Source organism: Macaca nemestrina, chromosome 12, assembly GCF_043159975.1.
Source record: "Macaca nemestrina isolate mMacNem1 chromosome 12, mMacNem.hap1, whole genome shotgun sequence".
Taxonomy (NCBI): Eukaryota; Metazoa; Chordata; class Mammalia; order Primates; family Cercopithecidae; genus Macaca; species Macaca nemestrina.
The window spans coordinates 117,194,359-117,210,408 of NC_092136.1; the positions used below are offsets into that span (position 1 = coordinate 117,194,359).

Sequence of the window (16,050 nt, forward strand, 5' to 3'; positions counted from 1 at the left end):
TCTTTAAAATATTTTTGTAGAAATGGGGTCTTGCTGTGTTGCCCAGGCTGGTCTTGAACTCCTGGCCTTAAGTGATCTTCCCACCTTGGGCTCCCAAAGTGCTGGGATTACAGATGTGAGCCACTGTGCCTTGGCCTTAGATTTTAATCAGAGTAGTGCATGTCAGTAGTTTAAAAAGTCAAGTAGCACTAAAAGGCATATAAGAAAGTCTAGCACTTCACTGTGCAGAGCCCTCCTCACAGGCAACCATTCTGTTGTGTTTACGTCCATCTTTGTAAATAATACACTTAGACTGCTTTTTCTTGACTCATCAATTTTAAACTTTATCAATTGAGAATTCTGTTAGATGAGGATTTGTCTCTGCTTTCCCCTCCCGCATCCTTCTTATATGGCTTTTATTTTATTTATTATTTATTATTATTTTTTTTGAGACAGAGCCTCGCTCTGTCGCCCAGGCTGGAGTGCAGCGGTGTGATCTTGGGTCACTGCAACCTCCACCTCCCAGGTTCAATTGATTCTCTTGCCTCAGCCTCCTGAGTAGCTGGGATTACAGGCATGCACCACCATGCCCAGCTAATTTTTATATTTTTAGTAGAGATAGGGTTTCACCATGTTGGCCAGGCTGGTCTAGAACTCCTGACCTCAGGTGATCCGCCCACCTCGGCCTCCCAAAGTGCTGGAATTACAGGTGTGAGTCACTGCTCCTGGCCTTTTTTTTTTTTTTTTTTGAGACAGAGTCTTGCTCTGTTGCCAGGTTGGAGTGCAGTGGTGTGATCTTGGCTCACTGCAACCTCCGCCTCCTGGTTTCAAGTGATTCTCCTGCTTCAGCCTCCCGAGTAGCTGGGACTGTAAGCGCATGCCACCACACCCGGCTAATTTTTGTGTTTTTTAGTAGAGATAGGGTTTCACCATACTGGCCAGGCTGGTCTCAAACTCCTGACCTCGTGATCCACCCGGCTTGGCCTCCCAAAGTGCCGGGATTACAGGCATGAACCACCGCGCCCGGCCTCCTATGTGGCTTCTGAAAGGAGAGCGGAACCCCATGCGGCATCTGCCAGATGTTAAAGAACTGTTTACTGTGAGACAGCATGAGACTTATGAGAATCAGGAAACCAGCCTGTGATTTCTCACACAGTTGGCACAATGGTAATTTCTGGATGTTGTGTTTCATTAGCAGCCTCTGAGCGGAGGTGGTTTAAATTTGAGCGTGCAGGATTTAGATGTTTTATTTTTATATCTGTCTCCGACACTTTCAGAGCCACATGGTTTCTTGGGTTGTAACAAGATGTTTTCTGTTGCCCAGGCCCTGGGTTCCTCATTAGCCCCCGTTCATGTTCCTCTTGGGGGCCTGGCTCCTTTACGAGGCCTTGTGGATACCCCACCCTCTGCCCTTCGTGGATCTCAAAGCGTGAGCCTTGGGAGCTCAGTGGAGTCTGGACGTCAGCTTGGAGAACTCATGCTGGTAAGTACTTTCTCTTGTGTTCAGTGTCTGTAGTTCCTGTGGGGCCGCCGTGTACCATATTAGGGACTATGGCCTAGGGGTGAGAAATAGACAGAATTAGTGGAGTCCTCAGAGTTCGTAATCCAGTTGGGAAAATGTAATTCACACCTGTATGAATGTGGACTCTGGGCTGTGGAGGATAGACGCATGCTGTAGGGACATCAGTGCTGATTTCTGAGTCTCTGCAGTCAAGGCAGTAGGAGTGGGTGAAGGGAGTCATTGGTGTGAGCCGCAGTCGCCAGGTCAGCTTCATGGACATGGTGGGACTTGATCTGGGAGACATTGACATAGAGAGTGGGGAGGAGCATTCTAAAGGTCATTCCAAAGGTCTTCAAGTGAGTCCTTTGACTGTCCTTCTCTATTCTGAAGCCTTCGCAGGGTCTCAAGACCTCTGCTTATACAAAGGGTCTCCTGGGCTCCATACACGAGGACAAGACTGCTCTCAGCCTCTTGGCTTTAGGAGAAGAAACTAATGAGGAGGATGAGGAGGAAAGTGACAACCAGGTAATGATGAAGTCCTCTTCCTGGCCTGGAAACCCTCCGTGCTATATTCTTTCCTTTTGAAAATGTTTTTGCTGTGATAGAAAAAATATGTAACATAAAATTTGCCCTTTTAACCATTTTAAAGTTAAAATTCAGTGGTATTCATTACCTTCACAATGTGTGCACTCAACACCACTATCCATTTCTTTTTTTTTTCTGCACTCCACCCCCCACTGTTCATTTCTAGAACTTGTTCATCATCCCAAATAGAAACTGTGTACCTATTGAATGATAACTTCCTATTCCTTCTCCCTCCGTCCTTGGAAACCTAATCTGCTTTCTGTGTCTATGAATTTACCTATTCTAGGACCTCATATAAGAGGAATTATACAATATTTGTCCTTTTGTGTCGGTCTTATTTCACTTAGCATAATGTTTCAAGGTTCATCTATGTTGTAGCATGTATTAGAACTTTGGTCCTTTTTAAGGCTGAATAATATTCCATGGTATGGATATGCCACCTTTTTAAGGCTGAGTAATATTCCATGGTATGGATATGCCACATTTTGTTTATCTACTCATCTGTTGATGAATATATATGGATTGTTTCTACCTTTGGCTGATCTCTGTGCTTCTTTTTAAAAAAGCAAGATTTTTTTTTGGCCCCCAGCTTCATTTCTTGAGCAGTCTATTATACCTTCTAGATCTGATCCAGAAAATACAGCCAGCAGAAAGCACCTTGGCCACTTGCTTGGTGCACAGCATAGTTTGTGCTGGATGGAGAGCCGTTTAGTGAGGCTGCCTCAGTGGTGGTCCTGCCCTGAGTCCTCTGAAGCACTGCCTGGGCCCGCCTGCCAGCTCAGCAGTGCCCCGCTTTTCCCTCTGCACACCCCTCACCCTGGGTTGACCAGTTTCCTCAGACTTACACTTGTCATCATTTTTGTTTCTAGAGTGTCCACAGCTCAAGTGAGCCTCTTAAGAACCTACACCTGGACATTGGGGCACTGGGGGTTGACTTTGAGTATGAGGTAAGAGCCCTAATCCCTACAGGCAAATGTGTCAGCCTGGCATATCCCTCCTGTTTTTATTAAGCCCCCCTGCTTTGTTGTAATGCATATTTGGAAAAACAACCGTTTTGTCCCTGTCCTTCCAGATGGGATTTCTGGGGTTTGGGGGAGGACAAGAATAAATGAATGGATTCCTATCCCTTCCAGACCCTGCCTCTAAACAAACAAATGTCAACACTCATTATGTTATTGTAATACCTAAAACCTCCAGTAGTTTTTTTTTTTTTTTTTTAAGAGACAGGGCTTCACTGTGTTGCCTAGCCTGGAGTTACAGTGGTGTGAACAGAGCTCACTGCTTTGAATTCCTGGGTTCAAGTGATCCTCCGCCTCAGCCTCCTGAGTAGTTAGGACTACAGGCATGCACACCCATGCCTGGCTACTTTTTACCTTTTTTGCAGAGACGAGGTCTCTCTGTTGACCAGACTGGTCTCAAACTCCTGACCTCAAGCAGTCCTTCTGTCTTGGTCTCCCAAAGTGCTAGAATTACAGGTGTGAGCCATTGTGCCCAGCCATGTGTTTTTGTACCTAGAAAGGAGCTTTCCCTACCATGTATCCTTTGTTTAGTGTCCAATGTATTCATTTAAATATAACGTTTCTCAAAATATTTCTTTCTTTTTTTTTTTTTTTGAGACAGAGTCTTGCTCTGTCACCCAGGCTGGAGTGCAGTGGCGTGATCTCAGCTCACTGCAAGCTCCACTTCCTGTGTTCACGCCATTCTCCTGCCTCAACCTCCCAAGCAGCTGGGACTACAGGCACCCACCACTACGCCTGGCTAATTTTTTGTATTCTTGGTAGAGATGGGGTTTCATCATGTTAGCCAGGATGGTCTGGATCTCCTGACCTCGTGATCCGCCCGCCTTGGCCTCCCAAAGTTTTGGGATTATAGGCGTGAGCCACCGCACCCGGCCATATTTCTCTAAATATTCTTTTTTTTTTTTTTTTTGAGACGGAGTCTCGCTCTGTCGCCCAGGCTGGAGTGCAGTGGCCGGATCTCAGCTCACTGCAAGCTCCGCCTCCCAGGTTCACGCCATTCTCCTGCCTCAGCCTCCCGAGTAGGTGGGACTACAGGCTCCCGCCACCTCGCCTGGCTAGTTTTTTGTATTTTTCAGTGGAGACGGGGTTTCACCATGTTAGCCCATGTTGGGATGGTCTCGATCTCCTGACCTCGTGATCCGCCCATCTCGGCCTCCCAAAGTGCTGGGATTACAGGCTTGAGCCACCGCGCCCAGCCTAAATATTCTTAAAGTATTTAAACAACCAAAGAATCATGAACTCAACAATTAGATTTCCCCAAATATTTAAATATTGGTTGCAGGCTCAATCAGTTAAACTTTTCACAAGTCTAATATATCAAGTTCTTTTAAATACTTTCAATACTTTAACATCAAACAAGTCATTCACACTTTATTAGAATGATCACAAAACTGGCCAGTAAAACAGAAGTGCTTATATCCTGAATTTAAATTTGTTTTCTCATTATCCCTTATGATTTCTGACTTGTTTCTTGGAAATCACCTTACCTTAAGAGCCAGGATTAGTGTCTCAGGTCACTTGAGGTTTCAGATGTGCTGGCTGATAGCCCTTGATTTGGTACTTGAGACCTGAGTTGTGGGTGACCCAAGTCTAGCCATTGGACAGGGCTTTTTTTTTAAGACTGGATATCACTCTGTTGCCCAGGCTGGAGTGCATATCAGCCTCCCAAGTAGTTGGGACCACAGGTGCCCGCCACCACACCCGGCTATTTTTTGTAGAGATGGAGTTTTGCTATGTTTCCCAGACTGGTCTCCAACTCCTGGGCTTAAGTGATCCACCTGTCTTGGGCTCCCAAAGTGCTGGGATTACGAGTGTAAGCCACTGTGCTCAGCCTAGGACTCTTTTTGTAGTTAGACTTTGCCTGTTACCTCAGCAACTGTTCAGCATTTTGGCTCTGCACAGTCAGATACCTTTCGATTATGACTTTACAGTTTCTTGCCAAATGTGACACTTTTTTCTAAGTGTCCCATTTTTATTATCAAGCTGATACAGGTCTGCTTTGAAACTGTTCTTCTGAGTGGGGCCTAGTCTGGAAGGATTAAATCTAAAGCCTTCAATCTGTTTAGTTCCCTGAAATGACAACTTTATTTTCTTCTCCACCACCAGTAAGACCTCTATTGATCAAAGGAGATGCTCAGGCTTTGTGCCTAGAAGGTTGACCATGTATAGGACCAGGGGTGTCAGAGGACTTATTTGCTTTTGGAGGAAGATGACAATCTCTATGAGAATGAGCAAGTTGAGGTTGGAGATTCTGCCCTATTCATTTCTGTATGGCCAGGCAGCACCTAGCCCACTGCCTCTGAAACATAGGAAGTGCTTAGGTATGTTTTGGTCAACAGTTGAGAGAATGAATTTGTGAATGAGTGAATGAGCCACGCTGGGACTCATGAGAGAGTGTCCGGGCAGGTTGTGTCGTATTTTTTTCTTCACTTGGCTTTCCCAGTTACCGGATAGAGTGGGTACTTGGTCCCTGCTGTCAGCTGGCGGATTGAAGATCCTGATGTGGATTGATTATGATTTACTTTGACCTTGGGCTTATTAACATTTACTTCATAATGGATTGTAAATGTCAACAAAAAAGGCTTTTTCTTCTTTGAAAGGCGGATTTTTTTTTTTTTTGAGTTGGAGTCTCGCTCTTGTCCCCCAGGCTGGAGTGCAATGTCACGATCTTGGCTCACTGCAGCCTCTGCCTCCTGGGCTCAAGCGATTCTCCTGCCTCAGCCTCCCGAGTAGCTGGGATTACAGGCACCCGCCACCATGCGTGGCTAATTTTTGTATTTTTAGAAGAGACGGGGTTTCACCATGTTGGCCAGGCCGGTCTCAAACTCCTGACCTCAGGTGATCCGCCCGCCATGGCTTCCCAAAGTGCTGGGATTACAGGCATGAGCCACCGTGCCTGACCTGAAAGGTGGATTTCTAAAAGCTTTCCTTCTGATGACTATGTGCTTCTCTGGGGAGAGTGGGGACTTTTAAACATTTTATAACCTCTTTAATATAAATAGGCACCCCAGTGTGATGAGGGGAAATGTCTGGAGTGGGTGGTGTTAAATACACCTCCTACCCCTGTCTTTAGCATCCCCGCAGATTTAGTTCTTTTTGTCACATGGAGTGTTGGATTCCTATGTTCTAACTGAAGGCAGGAATCAGGGCTTTTCCTGTTGGGAGTGTTAGTGATGAGGGTGAATGGGGGGGTTTCAGGACAGCCAATGCTGCCTCTGCTTGGGCCCTGCTCTTTGAAAATGGCTTTTGTCTCAGTTTACAGTCTTTGGATTCTGTGAACTGCCTACCTTTCCCCACTCCTGAGTGTCCCATACAGCCTAGGATGGAGATGGACTTCTGAGGCTAGTTCTATCCTGTCTCACTGAGCAGTCACTTTGCTCATGATTCCATGAGAGGGCAGTAGGATGGCAAGAATGCATCTCTTCTTGTCTCCTCCCTGCTCTCCTGCTTTCCAACTTAAACGCACTTCAAGTCTATTACAGACTGAAGAGAGAGAGGTTCATGGAACCGACACTGAACAGGGCGAGCAAAAGCCAGGAGGCTGAAGGGTAGTCGAGCAGACTTTATGTGGCCATGTGGTACTGGTGAAAAGCCCATCAGTGGATCAAAGTAGCAGGAGGGAGCCTGGGCTTAGAAATAACAGGATGATGTCAGTGCGATTGGAAAGTGCTAACAACACCAGGGAGCTGTGCAAAGAATTGAGACCAACTGGGCAGGAATGAAATCTGAAAAATAAATTGGACTGATGATCAGCTTGGTGGGGGTCTCTGCAGAACAGGGTCAATGCACAGACATGGGTTCAGTTCCTTGGCCTTCATGCCCTGTCCCCTGTGCTGTGTGGATTATAGGGGTCCTTGTCTTTGTGCTCTGGGCAGAAGAACCTCAGGGCTTTTGGGGGGTATGTTAAATATTCATGAAATGATTCTTATAAGCTCTTTCCTGCTCTCTCCTCCTGCAGATGGGAAAGTCTTTTTTGAAAAAGCAGCAGAAATGTGCCTTGAAATACTCAAGGACCTGGAGCTGTGAAAGGAGGAGACAGAAGGAGTGTGAGCAGGGATGAGCTGAGGGCAAAGTTGTGCTGAGATTGAGGTCCCACGTTTTCCTGCACTTCCCACAGAACCAGGGCGGGAGACTGGACTTCGGTGCCCAGAGTGTATACCTGGTTGGAGCTTCAGGCCTTGGGCCGGGAGACAAGGGGCAGGGGCCAGGTGAAGGGAGATGCTCATGGAGTTGGATAGCTTCTCCAGACACTCAGCTCATGTACATCCATTTGTGGATAATCTACATCAAATGCTTCACCTCCCTCTGCTTTCCCCACCCTCGAGGTGCTGTCCTGTGGTTGCAGTTAGTCAACATGGTGCAGAGAATGCAAGGTTGTTTATTTTAATATTACCCATGTTTTACTGTTTTAGGTAAGGCAGACTAGAATGAGCCCCATCATGTGAAAATTTTCTTTTGAAGAATTTAAGTGTATGAATTGAGCTGGGCCTAAGATTATTGCAATCTGGCTATATTCTCTCATGTGTAAGAATGGGACTCTCTCTCTTTTTAATTTTTATATTAAGTTCATGGGTGCACAGGCAGGTCTGCTATCTAGGTAAACTTGTGTCATGGGGGTTTGTTGTACAGATTATTTCATCCCCCAGGCATTAAGCCTAGTACCTGTTAGTTATTTTTCCTGATCCTCTCAAGGATGGGAATCTCTACCTGTGTCTTGTATTCTCTGATTTTTGATAGGTTACTTGTTTTTCCGTCATCTTGAATGGTTAATTAATAGCTAACATTTGCTTAGCTATTTTTCATTTAATTAGCACTGTAATAAATATAGTCGAATCCCTGTATAACCATGTAAAGTAAATATTACATCTCCTTTTTGCAGGCTAGGAAGGGAAACCTCAACTGCTATCTTTGCATGACACGCTTATTCATATTTAACAATTTGGTCAACAAACCTTTGCTAAGCACTTATTATGTGCTAGAAACTAAGTACTGAGGACAACAGGGAACTAATTTGGTGAGGGAAACAGATAAGGAAATCAGCAAATACAATAGCTATTAAAGTAGATGATGGGGAAGGCTCATCTCAGGTCAGCTGACCTAGGGGTCAAGGCAAGCATCCTGGAAGAGGTGATGTGGAAGAGGTGGTGAGGACCAGTGGGGAGTGTGTCAGGTAATGTGTGTGTATGTGTGTTTTAGGAATTGCATGGCAAATTACTAAATTATTGTGATGTTTATCCACAGGTGGGAGGAGAGAGTGTCTGAGGGTTTGGCTGGAGGTGAGCCATGAGAGGCAGGCAGGAGCTGGGCCTTAAGGGCTGTGGGCGAAGTAGGAGTTTAAATTTTATCCTGAAGGCCATAGGGACTATTTATGGTCTGATACCTCCTTTGCCCTCGCATCCAAGGTGTATTGGTAGGCAGCCCTCTTAGGACCAGGTTTCACTCCCAACTTCAAGCCGGTGGGAGCCTTTCTTTAATCTTGGGATGAGCCTGGCCAGGGTGGATTGGCCCTGCTTGCCGAGTAAGGGGGTGTGGTTGGCCCAACACCCTTTGCCCACCCCAGGCAACTCCCACCTCCTTCTTGGAGGCCTTAGAACCCCACAGACTGGATATGAGCTTCTGCTGAGTATGGGCCTTTGGTGGTATAGAGATGAGAAGGCCATTAGGCTCAGTCTGAAGCTGCTTCACTTGAAGAGGAGAAGTGTGTCTCCCTTCTCTTAGCCCAGTGGTCCTGGCAGATTTATTCCATACTGGAGGTTAGGGATGCTGGGAGGGGCAGCACTGGCGGGTACCCACATGCATGCTGCCAAGGCGTGAGCTTCCTTTGTGCCTTCTCTACTTCCCCTTCTGCTCTTCTTTCTGGGACAGGGTTGGGCCTAATGACAGTATCACCACTGTGTCTAGTGGCCTCTTTGCTTTGGGCAGTCAAGGCTCATAACCAAAGCCATTGGGAACATTTCACTTTTCTCAATATTAGCTCAATTCCTTGAGGGCAGGATCCATAGTTTGGCCATATTTGGATTCCCAAGGCAGTGTTTGACACATAGAATGTGCTCAGTGAATGAATGTGTAAGTCTCATTACATAACGTAAGTTAACATTCGTGGGACACTGACAGTGTGCCAGTCACAATTCTGAGTTTCTTAACTCACTTGATGAGTGCTGACTCATTTACTCTTCCCAACGGTGCTCCCTATGAGGTAAGCATTGCTACATCCTGGTATTTTAGCAAAAGAAACTGAGGCACATAGAAGTAAATAATTTGCCTAAGGTCACACATCTGTAAGTGTGGAGCCAAAATTTGAGCCTGGGCAGCCTCTGTCTCCAAAGCTGAGCTCTGAAGGACTCTGCTTTACTGACGTGTGTAATCATCCCTAGGAAGCCTGGGTTAGCTTGTCAGTGGGCTGTCAGGCTTGCAGGGAGAGGGTCATTTCTTTGGGCACAGCAGACACTTGAACAGAGCATCAATAAATGCCGTGCTTAGGGCTTCTTCTTGGACCTCTCCGCTCTCTAGTCATCATGGTCCTTGAGTCTTCAGAATAGGGAATCAGGAAGTCTTAAAAATCCCTCATCGGAAGTTATTCAGTCTGGCAGCCCAAGTGTTAGCACAGATGTTTTCCAGGAGGAAGACTTCTCAGCCCAAACCCAGCAGAGATCACTGGCTGTATTTCCAAGGGAGGGTTTTCTTTTTCTCTTTTGACCGACTCTAAGGAATTTAGTGGAAGCAGCCTTGGGTTTTTACTAGTTTTTAAAGTGAGGTTTGTATGTGAGGAGCAGGGCGTGGCCACTGTACAGATGCACTGCTCGGATCTGCTTTCGAGAGACCCTGCCAAGGGGAGCTTAGCAGATTGACAGCCTCCAGCACTGCCCTTTCTATCCACCCTGCTTCATGGAAGTGTTTCCTGTTGGTGAGGAGCCACAACAGGGGTCTGAAAGCAGAGCCATTTCTGCAGATACGGGACTGTTCTCATGGCAGCCTACTAGGCGACTCTGCTGGGCTGACCAAGACTTTCCCAGAACTGGAGAAAGTCTGGAGCTCTGCTCACTTCCTTTATCCTTTGTAGACATCTCCCTTAAATCTCTTGCACATCTAACCCTAACTTGGCATCTGCTTCTCAGAGGACCCCAGTCGGCAGTGCTCGGTGAGGATGCTGTCTTCCGAGGCTGCTGCTGATCAGCATGTACCCGGGAGGCTTTAGGCATGAAGAGCACTCTCCTGATAATTTTTCCCCTGCTGCCTATTAAACATGAAAAATAGAAATTTGAGACTTTGCTGCCTTTCTCTCACATGATGATCCATCATCATCTTAAATAAATATTGGCTTTTGAGTCTGCAGTCTTATGATGTGGCTAATGGGGCTGGAGCAAGACAGATTTATTACTTGAGGATATGATAGGTGGTGACAGAGTTGTATCATCCAGTGTAGTGACTTCCAGGCCCACCAGTGGATGGGGATCAGCTTGGATATATCCAAATTACCATAGAAATTCCGATTCTGCAGATCTGGGGTTGAGTCAGGAATCTGTGTTTTAAAAACCTGGGTGGGCTGGGTGCGGTGGCTCACGCCTATAATCCCAGCACTTTGGGAGGCTGAGGTGTGTGGATTGCTTGAGGCCAGGAGTTTGAGACCAGCATGGCCAGCATGGCAAAACACCGTCTCTACTAAAAATATAAAAAAATAGCCAGGTGTGATGGCACACACCTGTAGTCCCAGCTACTCGGGAGGCTGAGAGACGAGAATTGCTTGAACCCAGGAGGCAGAGGTTGCAGTTAGCCAAGATCGCACCACTGCACCTCAGCCTAGGTGACAGAGTGAGACTTCATCTCAAAAAAATTAAAAAAAAAAAGTAAGAACTGCGTGATTGATAACCACTGGGGCAGAACTCAGGCACTGGCCTGTGGGAGTCAGGGAATAGCATTTCCATCTTGCAGCATGTCTCAGCTCCTTTTGCACATTCCTTATGTCTTCCTTTTTAACATGGTCTGTTGCTCCCTAGGAGTCTCTAAGAACAAGCCAGCCAGAGGAGAAGGATGTTTCTTTGGATTCAGCTGCTGCCAGTCCCCCTACTCCCTGCAAGCCGTCCAGCCCAGGTGCAGACAGCAATCTGAGCAGTGCTGATGGCAAAGGGCGACAGGGAAGTGGGGCAAGACCTGGGCTCCCAGAAAAAGAGGAAAATGAGAAGAGTGAACCTAAGATTTCCAGGAATCTGGTGACCTCCAAGGCAGACCCTAGGGGCAATGACCCTGCCGAAGCCTCTGAAAAGGAGGCACCAGAGGACACAGTAGATGCAGGAGAGGAGGGTTCCAGGAGGGAAGAGGCAGCCAAGGAGCCAAAGAAGAAGGCTTCTGCTCTAGAAAACGGCAGTTCAGACGCCAGCCAAGTAAGTCACTGTATCCCATAGGCAGGGGTCGACTGTAGCCCTCTGCTACTCTGTTCAGCCCTGGGCAGGATCCTATCCCCACATCTTTATTACTGAGTCAGGAGCTTCATTTGCGTGTCCCTGCACTGGGCTGTCAGCATCAGCCAGAGCCCTTAATTGTGACAAATATGCCCAGGCCCAGCAGGCAGTAAAATCCGGAATGAAGCTGCAAACCTGCTGGCACTCGAAATTGAGAGCAGAAATTTGCTTTTCCATTGGCACCCTCCTGGAACGTTCATTTTCTTTTATCCTACTTCCTTTCCTGCTTCCTACCTCCCTCCTTACTTTTTTTTTTCTTCTGTCTTTTTTGAGACAGGGTCTTGTTCTGTAGCCCAGGCTGGAGTGCAGTGGTGTGATCTTGGCTCACTGCAGCCTTGACCTCCAGGGCTCAAGCAATCCTCCCACCTCATCACAGTTCAGAGTGCTTTTTGGCAGGGCATTACCTCAGCCTCTTGAGTAGCTGAGACCACAGGCATGTGTCACCATGCCCAGCTAATTTTGGTATTTTTTGTAGAGACAGGATTTCGCCATGTTGCCCAGGCTGGTCTCTTAACTGCTGAGCTCAAGTGATCTGCCCGCCTCATCATAGTTCAAGGTTTTTTTTTTTTTTTTTTTTTCTTTTGATATAGAGTCTCGCTCCTTCACCCTAGCTAGAGTGCAGTGGTGCAATCTTGGCTCACTGCAACCTCTGCCTCCCAGGTTCAAGCGATTCTTGTGCCTCAGTCTCCCGAGTAGCTGAGACCACTGGCATGCACCACCACACCCGGCTAATTTTTGTATTTTTTAGTAGAGATGGGGTTCCACCATGTTGTCCAGGCTGATCTTGAACTCCTGAGCTCAACCTCGATCCATCCGCTGGGATTACTGGCGTGAACCAGAGTCTGGCTCCCCTTGTACTTCTTTTTTTTGAGACGGAGTTTCACTGTTGTTGTCCAGGCTGGAGTGCAATGGCATGATTAGCTCACCGCAGCATCTGTCTCCTGGGTTCAAGCTATTCTCCTGCCTCAGCCTCCTGAGTAGCTGGGATTACAGGTGACCGCCAACATACCTGGCTAATTTTTTGTGTTTTTAGTAGAGACAGGGTTTCTCCATGTTGGTCAGGCTGGTCTCGAACTCCTGACCTCAGGTGATCCACCCGCCTCGGCCTCCTAAAGTGCTGGAATTACAGGAGTGAGCCACTGCGCCCGGCCTCCCCTTGTACTTCTTGACATCAGTTTGGGGGCAGTCATGGTTGCAGCAGTCTGAGTTTCTATAGAGAGAGAACACTGTGTGTTGTGGCGAGGTGGAGGGTGGGGGTGATCGGAGCGGTAGGTGCCACATTTGGCAGTGTTCTGCCCCAGCGTAGGTAGATTAGGTGACAAGAAGACTCTTCTCATCCATTTTTGTGGCTCTTTCTGAAAGATGCCAACACATGGGAGTGGTTGCTTTGGCAAGACCAGGCCAATGACCAAAATGGACAGAAGTAAGCTTGAATGGGGAGATCCTTTGGCATTTTAGGTTTTTCAACCCTTAGTCCTATTCCTCTTCCAGATAGATGGTGAGGGAATTCATTTAAAGAGCTTTTATCGGCCAGGTGCAGTGGCTCGTGCCTGTAATCCCACCACTTTGGAAGGCTGAGGCGGGCAGATCACTTGAGGTCAGGAGTTGGAGATCACTGGCCAACATGGTGAAACCTCGTCTTTACTAAAAATAAATTATCCAGGCGTGGTGATGCGCACCTGTAATCCCAGCTACTTGGGAGGCTGAGGCAGGAGATTGCTGGAACCCAGTAGGTAGAGGCTGCAGTAAGCTGAGATGGTGCCACTCCAGCCTGGGGTATAGAGTGAGACTCCGTCTCGGGGGAAAAAAAAAAAAAGAACTTTTATCTATTTCCTAGGAAAGATGCTCTCCTTCTGTTTTTTAGGATGGCATCAGACTTCTGTACTGCCACCTTTCTAACCATCTCCACTACTCTTGGTTCCCCTTACTCGTATAAGTCCTTGCTGATCTAATTCAGAGTGTGGTTGTCTCTACTCAGTGGGCTGCCCAGCCCCAGTGGGGCGGAGGCTGTGCATATGTCCAGAGAGAATGGCGGGGTCCACAGGCCTCCTTTAGGTTTTCAAGAAGGGTGGATTTCAGTTTGGCCTGAGCCCTATATTGGTACCACAGCCTGAACAGAATTCCCTGGGTAGGGACCATGTCCCTTTGTGCTCTGCTCTGAGGGATTTCTCTGTGTCTCTCTCTCTCCAGGAACTGGAAATTAGTGAACACATGAAGGAACCTCAGCTCTCAGATTCCATAACTTCTGACCCCAAGTCCTTCCATGGCCTGGTGAGTTCGAGATGAGGGCAGTAGAGTGGTGGCGAAGAGCATGGATTTGTGAGTCTCTAGGGTTAAGTAATTTGCCCAGCATCACACAGCTTGTAAGTGGGAGAATTTCAAACTCATGCTTGAGTCTTGTCTAGCTCCAGCTTCTCAACTCATTAACTAAGGGTAATACTTCCTATTTTATAGGTTTGTTGTGAGAAGAAAGGCAGAGAATATAAAATGTTAGCATATAAACATGATTAATGTAATTATATATAAAATAATGTTAAAATGTTAGCTATTATTACTCTCACTGTTGTGTGAGTTGCCTGTGTGATCATGTGAGTTGCCGTCAGCCTAGGAGGTTAGAGACTGGTGTGTTTGTGTTTATGGGATCACTGAGCTGTGGTGAGGACAGTCCCTAGGCTCAGGCCAGGAGGGATGCCGTGGCTTCATTTCTAAAGTTAGGCCTTGTCTTGGAATGCCAGCATCCGTGGTTTCTTTGTCCCAGACCTTCTACCCAGCCTGCTGTATCATCGTTTCATTTGCCAGGTCTGTACCTAAGGGGAATAGTTCAGGGTGCTTTTTGGCAGAGCATTACCTCTAGAAGCCATCCTCCATCTGTTTGGAGGAGGCAGATCAAAGGGAAGGGATTAGTGGGAGAGGGTCAGGGATGAACAGTAATGATATGAGGGGGTGCAGAAGAATTAGGAGGCTGTGTGTGCTCGCCCCTCACTGAGCCGTGGGCTTAGGAGGCAGATGGCAGCTGCATTAAGTGAAGTAGAACTCAAACTGAAAGGAAAATGTCACCAAAAAAGAAGAAAAACCCACAAGCTAGAAAGGGAAGGTAAAAAGTCATTGTTGGCAAAAACTGTCCGTGAAGAATCGCCATGTCACAGATCTCTTGGAAGCAAGGGGGCTGGCTCTTCTAAAGCAGTCACCCATGTGGAGAAATGTGCCCATCAGCATTTTTCTTCTCTATGGAAGTAGATGGAGGAGGCTGTGGACAGCAGGACCAGATTTTGTCTGGGTGTCCCACCATTAGTCAGGGCTGATGTGACAGAACTGTCCCCATTAACATGCTATTGGGCAGCAGTCCTTCACTTAGCCCAGCAGGGATCTTCGGCTCAGAGAAGGTGGGATCGTGGGCCTGTGGCAGCCAGAGGACAGCAACAAACTGGCACCAGTGTGGGCACTTGCTGCCTGTCCCAAAGAGAAGCCAGCGCAGGAAGCACCCCTAATTAACTCTCATTGTCCAGGTGGGCACCTGTATGGAAAAGGAATGGAACGAGCTGGAAAGGGCCCACCAAGGCTCGTTTCAAAACTGCCCACAGGTTTTCTGGGGATGTTGGCATTTCTTCTTGTGCCTGGTTGGGCACCACGGAGAGGGAGAGGTAGCCGGAAAGTGACATCCTTCACAGTATGTGTCATGGAAAGAGCTTGGGCTTTGCCGTCAGTGCAGGGCCCCATCTGACCCTCAGGTCCCTTGCTTATCAGCTGTGTGGCCTTGGGCGAGTTATATGTGCTCTCCAACCTGCTTCCTTATCTATGAGATGAGGGAAAGAGTTTTAGTCTCACAGGGTTATTTTTTCCCCATAATTTTATTATGAAAAGTTTCAGACATATGGAATAATTTTAAAAATTGTACAGTGAATACCCACATACTTACCATCTATAGGCCACAGTTAACATTTTACCATACTTGCTTGATCACATATCTTTCCATCGAGTCGCAGTGTTATTTTGAAGATGAAATTAGTGATGTTGAAATGTTTGGCACAGAGCTGGGCACATAGCAGACATCTTTCTGGAAAGTGGAGTTGGGGTAGTGAAGAGGCCTGGTGGGTGTTGACCGTGACAGAGGCAGAGCTGACCTTTGCATCTCCACTCTCTCCAGGACTTCAGTTTTCACAGCCGGATCTCGGAGCACCTGCTGGATATTGATGTGCTTTCCCCGGCCCTGGATGGAACTCGTTGGCAGGTGAGTCTCTCTGGGTGGTGGGCTGAGCTGGGGCCTCATTTTTCCTCACAACCGCTTTTTCGGATGACCCAGAACTGAGCCCTGCCCATCACAGGCTGCATTTCTGGAAGTTCTCTCCCTTCTAATTCATTAAGGCATGGTCCTGACTGCCTTTCATGGGGCTTCTGACCATTCCTGCATTGTTGCTATAAATTAAAGCTCTTTTCCATCATATATTTATCCATTTATCCACTCATTCAGCAGCTGAAGAGTGGACTGTCTGCTCATGTGCAAAGCGCTGTG

General features: G+C 47.2%; 1 protein-coding gene across 18 annotated transcripts in view; it reads left to right on the plus strand.

The window, feature by feature from the left end:
- LOC105476495 (centrosomal protein 164) overlaps positions 1-16,050 on the plus strand; it is a 98,239-nt gene that overhangs the window by 44,885 nt on the left and 37,304 nt on the right. For all 18 annotated transcript variants that reach the window (XR_011611242.1, XM_071075970.1, XM_071075980.1 and 15 more), the window contains 6 exons: positions 1,304-1,462; positions 1,871-2,005; positions 2,935-3,012; positions 11,079-11,462; positions 13,731-13,811; positions 15,685-15,768. Coding sequence is in view for 17 of the 18 variants with exons in the window: in XM_071075970.1 (XP_070932071.1) it covers positions 1,304-1,462; positions 1,871-2,005; positions 2,935-3,012; positions 11,079-11,462; positions 13,731-13,811; positions 15,685-15,768 (921 nt within the window). In the remaining variant the exon portion in view is untranslated. The remainder of the gene's footprint in view (positions 1-1,303; positions 1,463-1,870; positions 2,006-2,934; positions 3,013-11,078; positions 11,463-13,730; positions 13,812-15,684; positions 15,769-16,050) is intronic.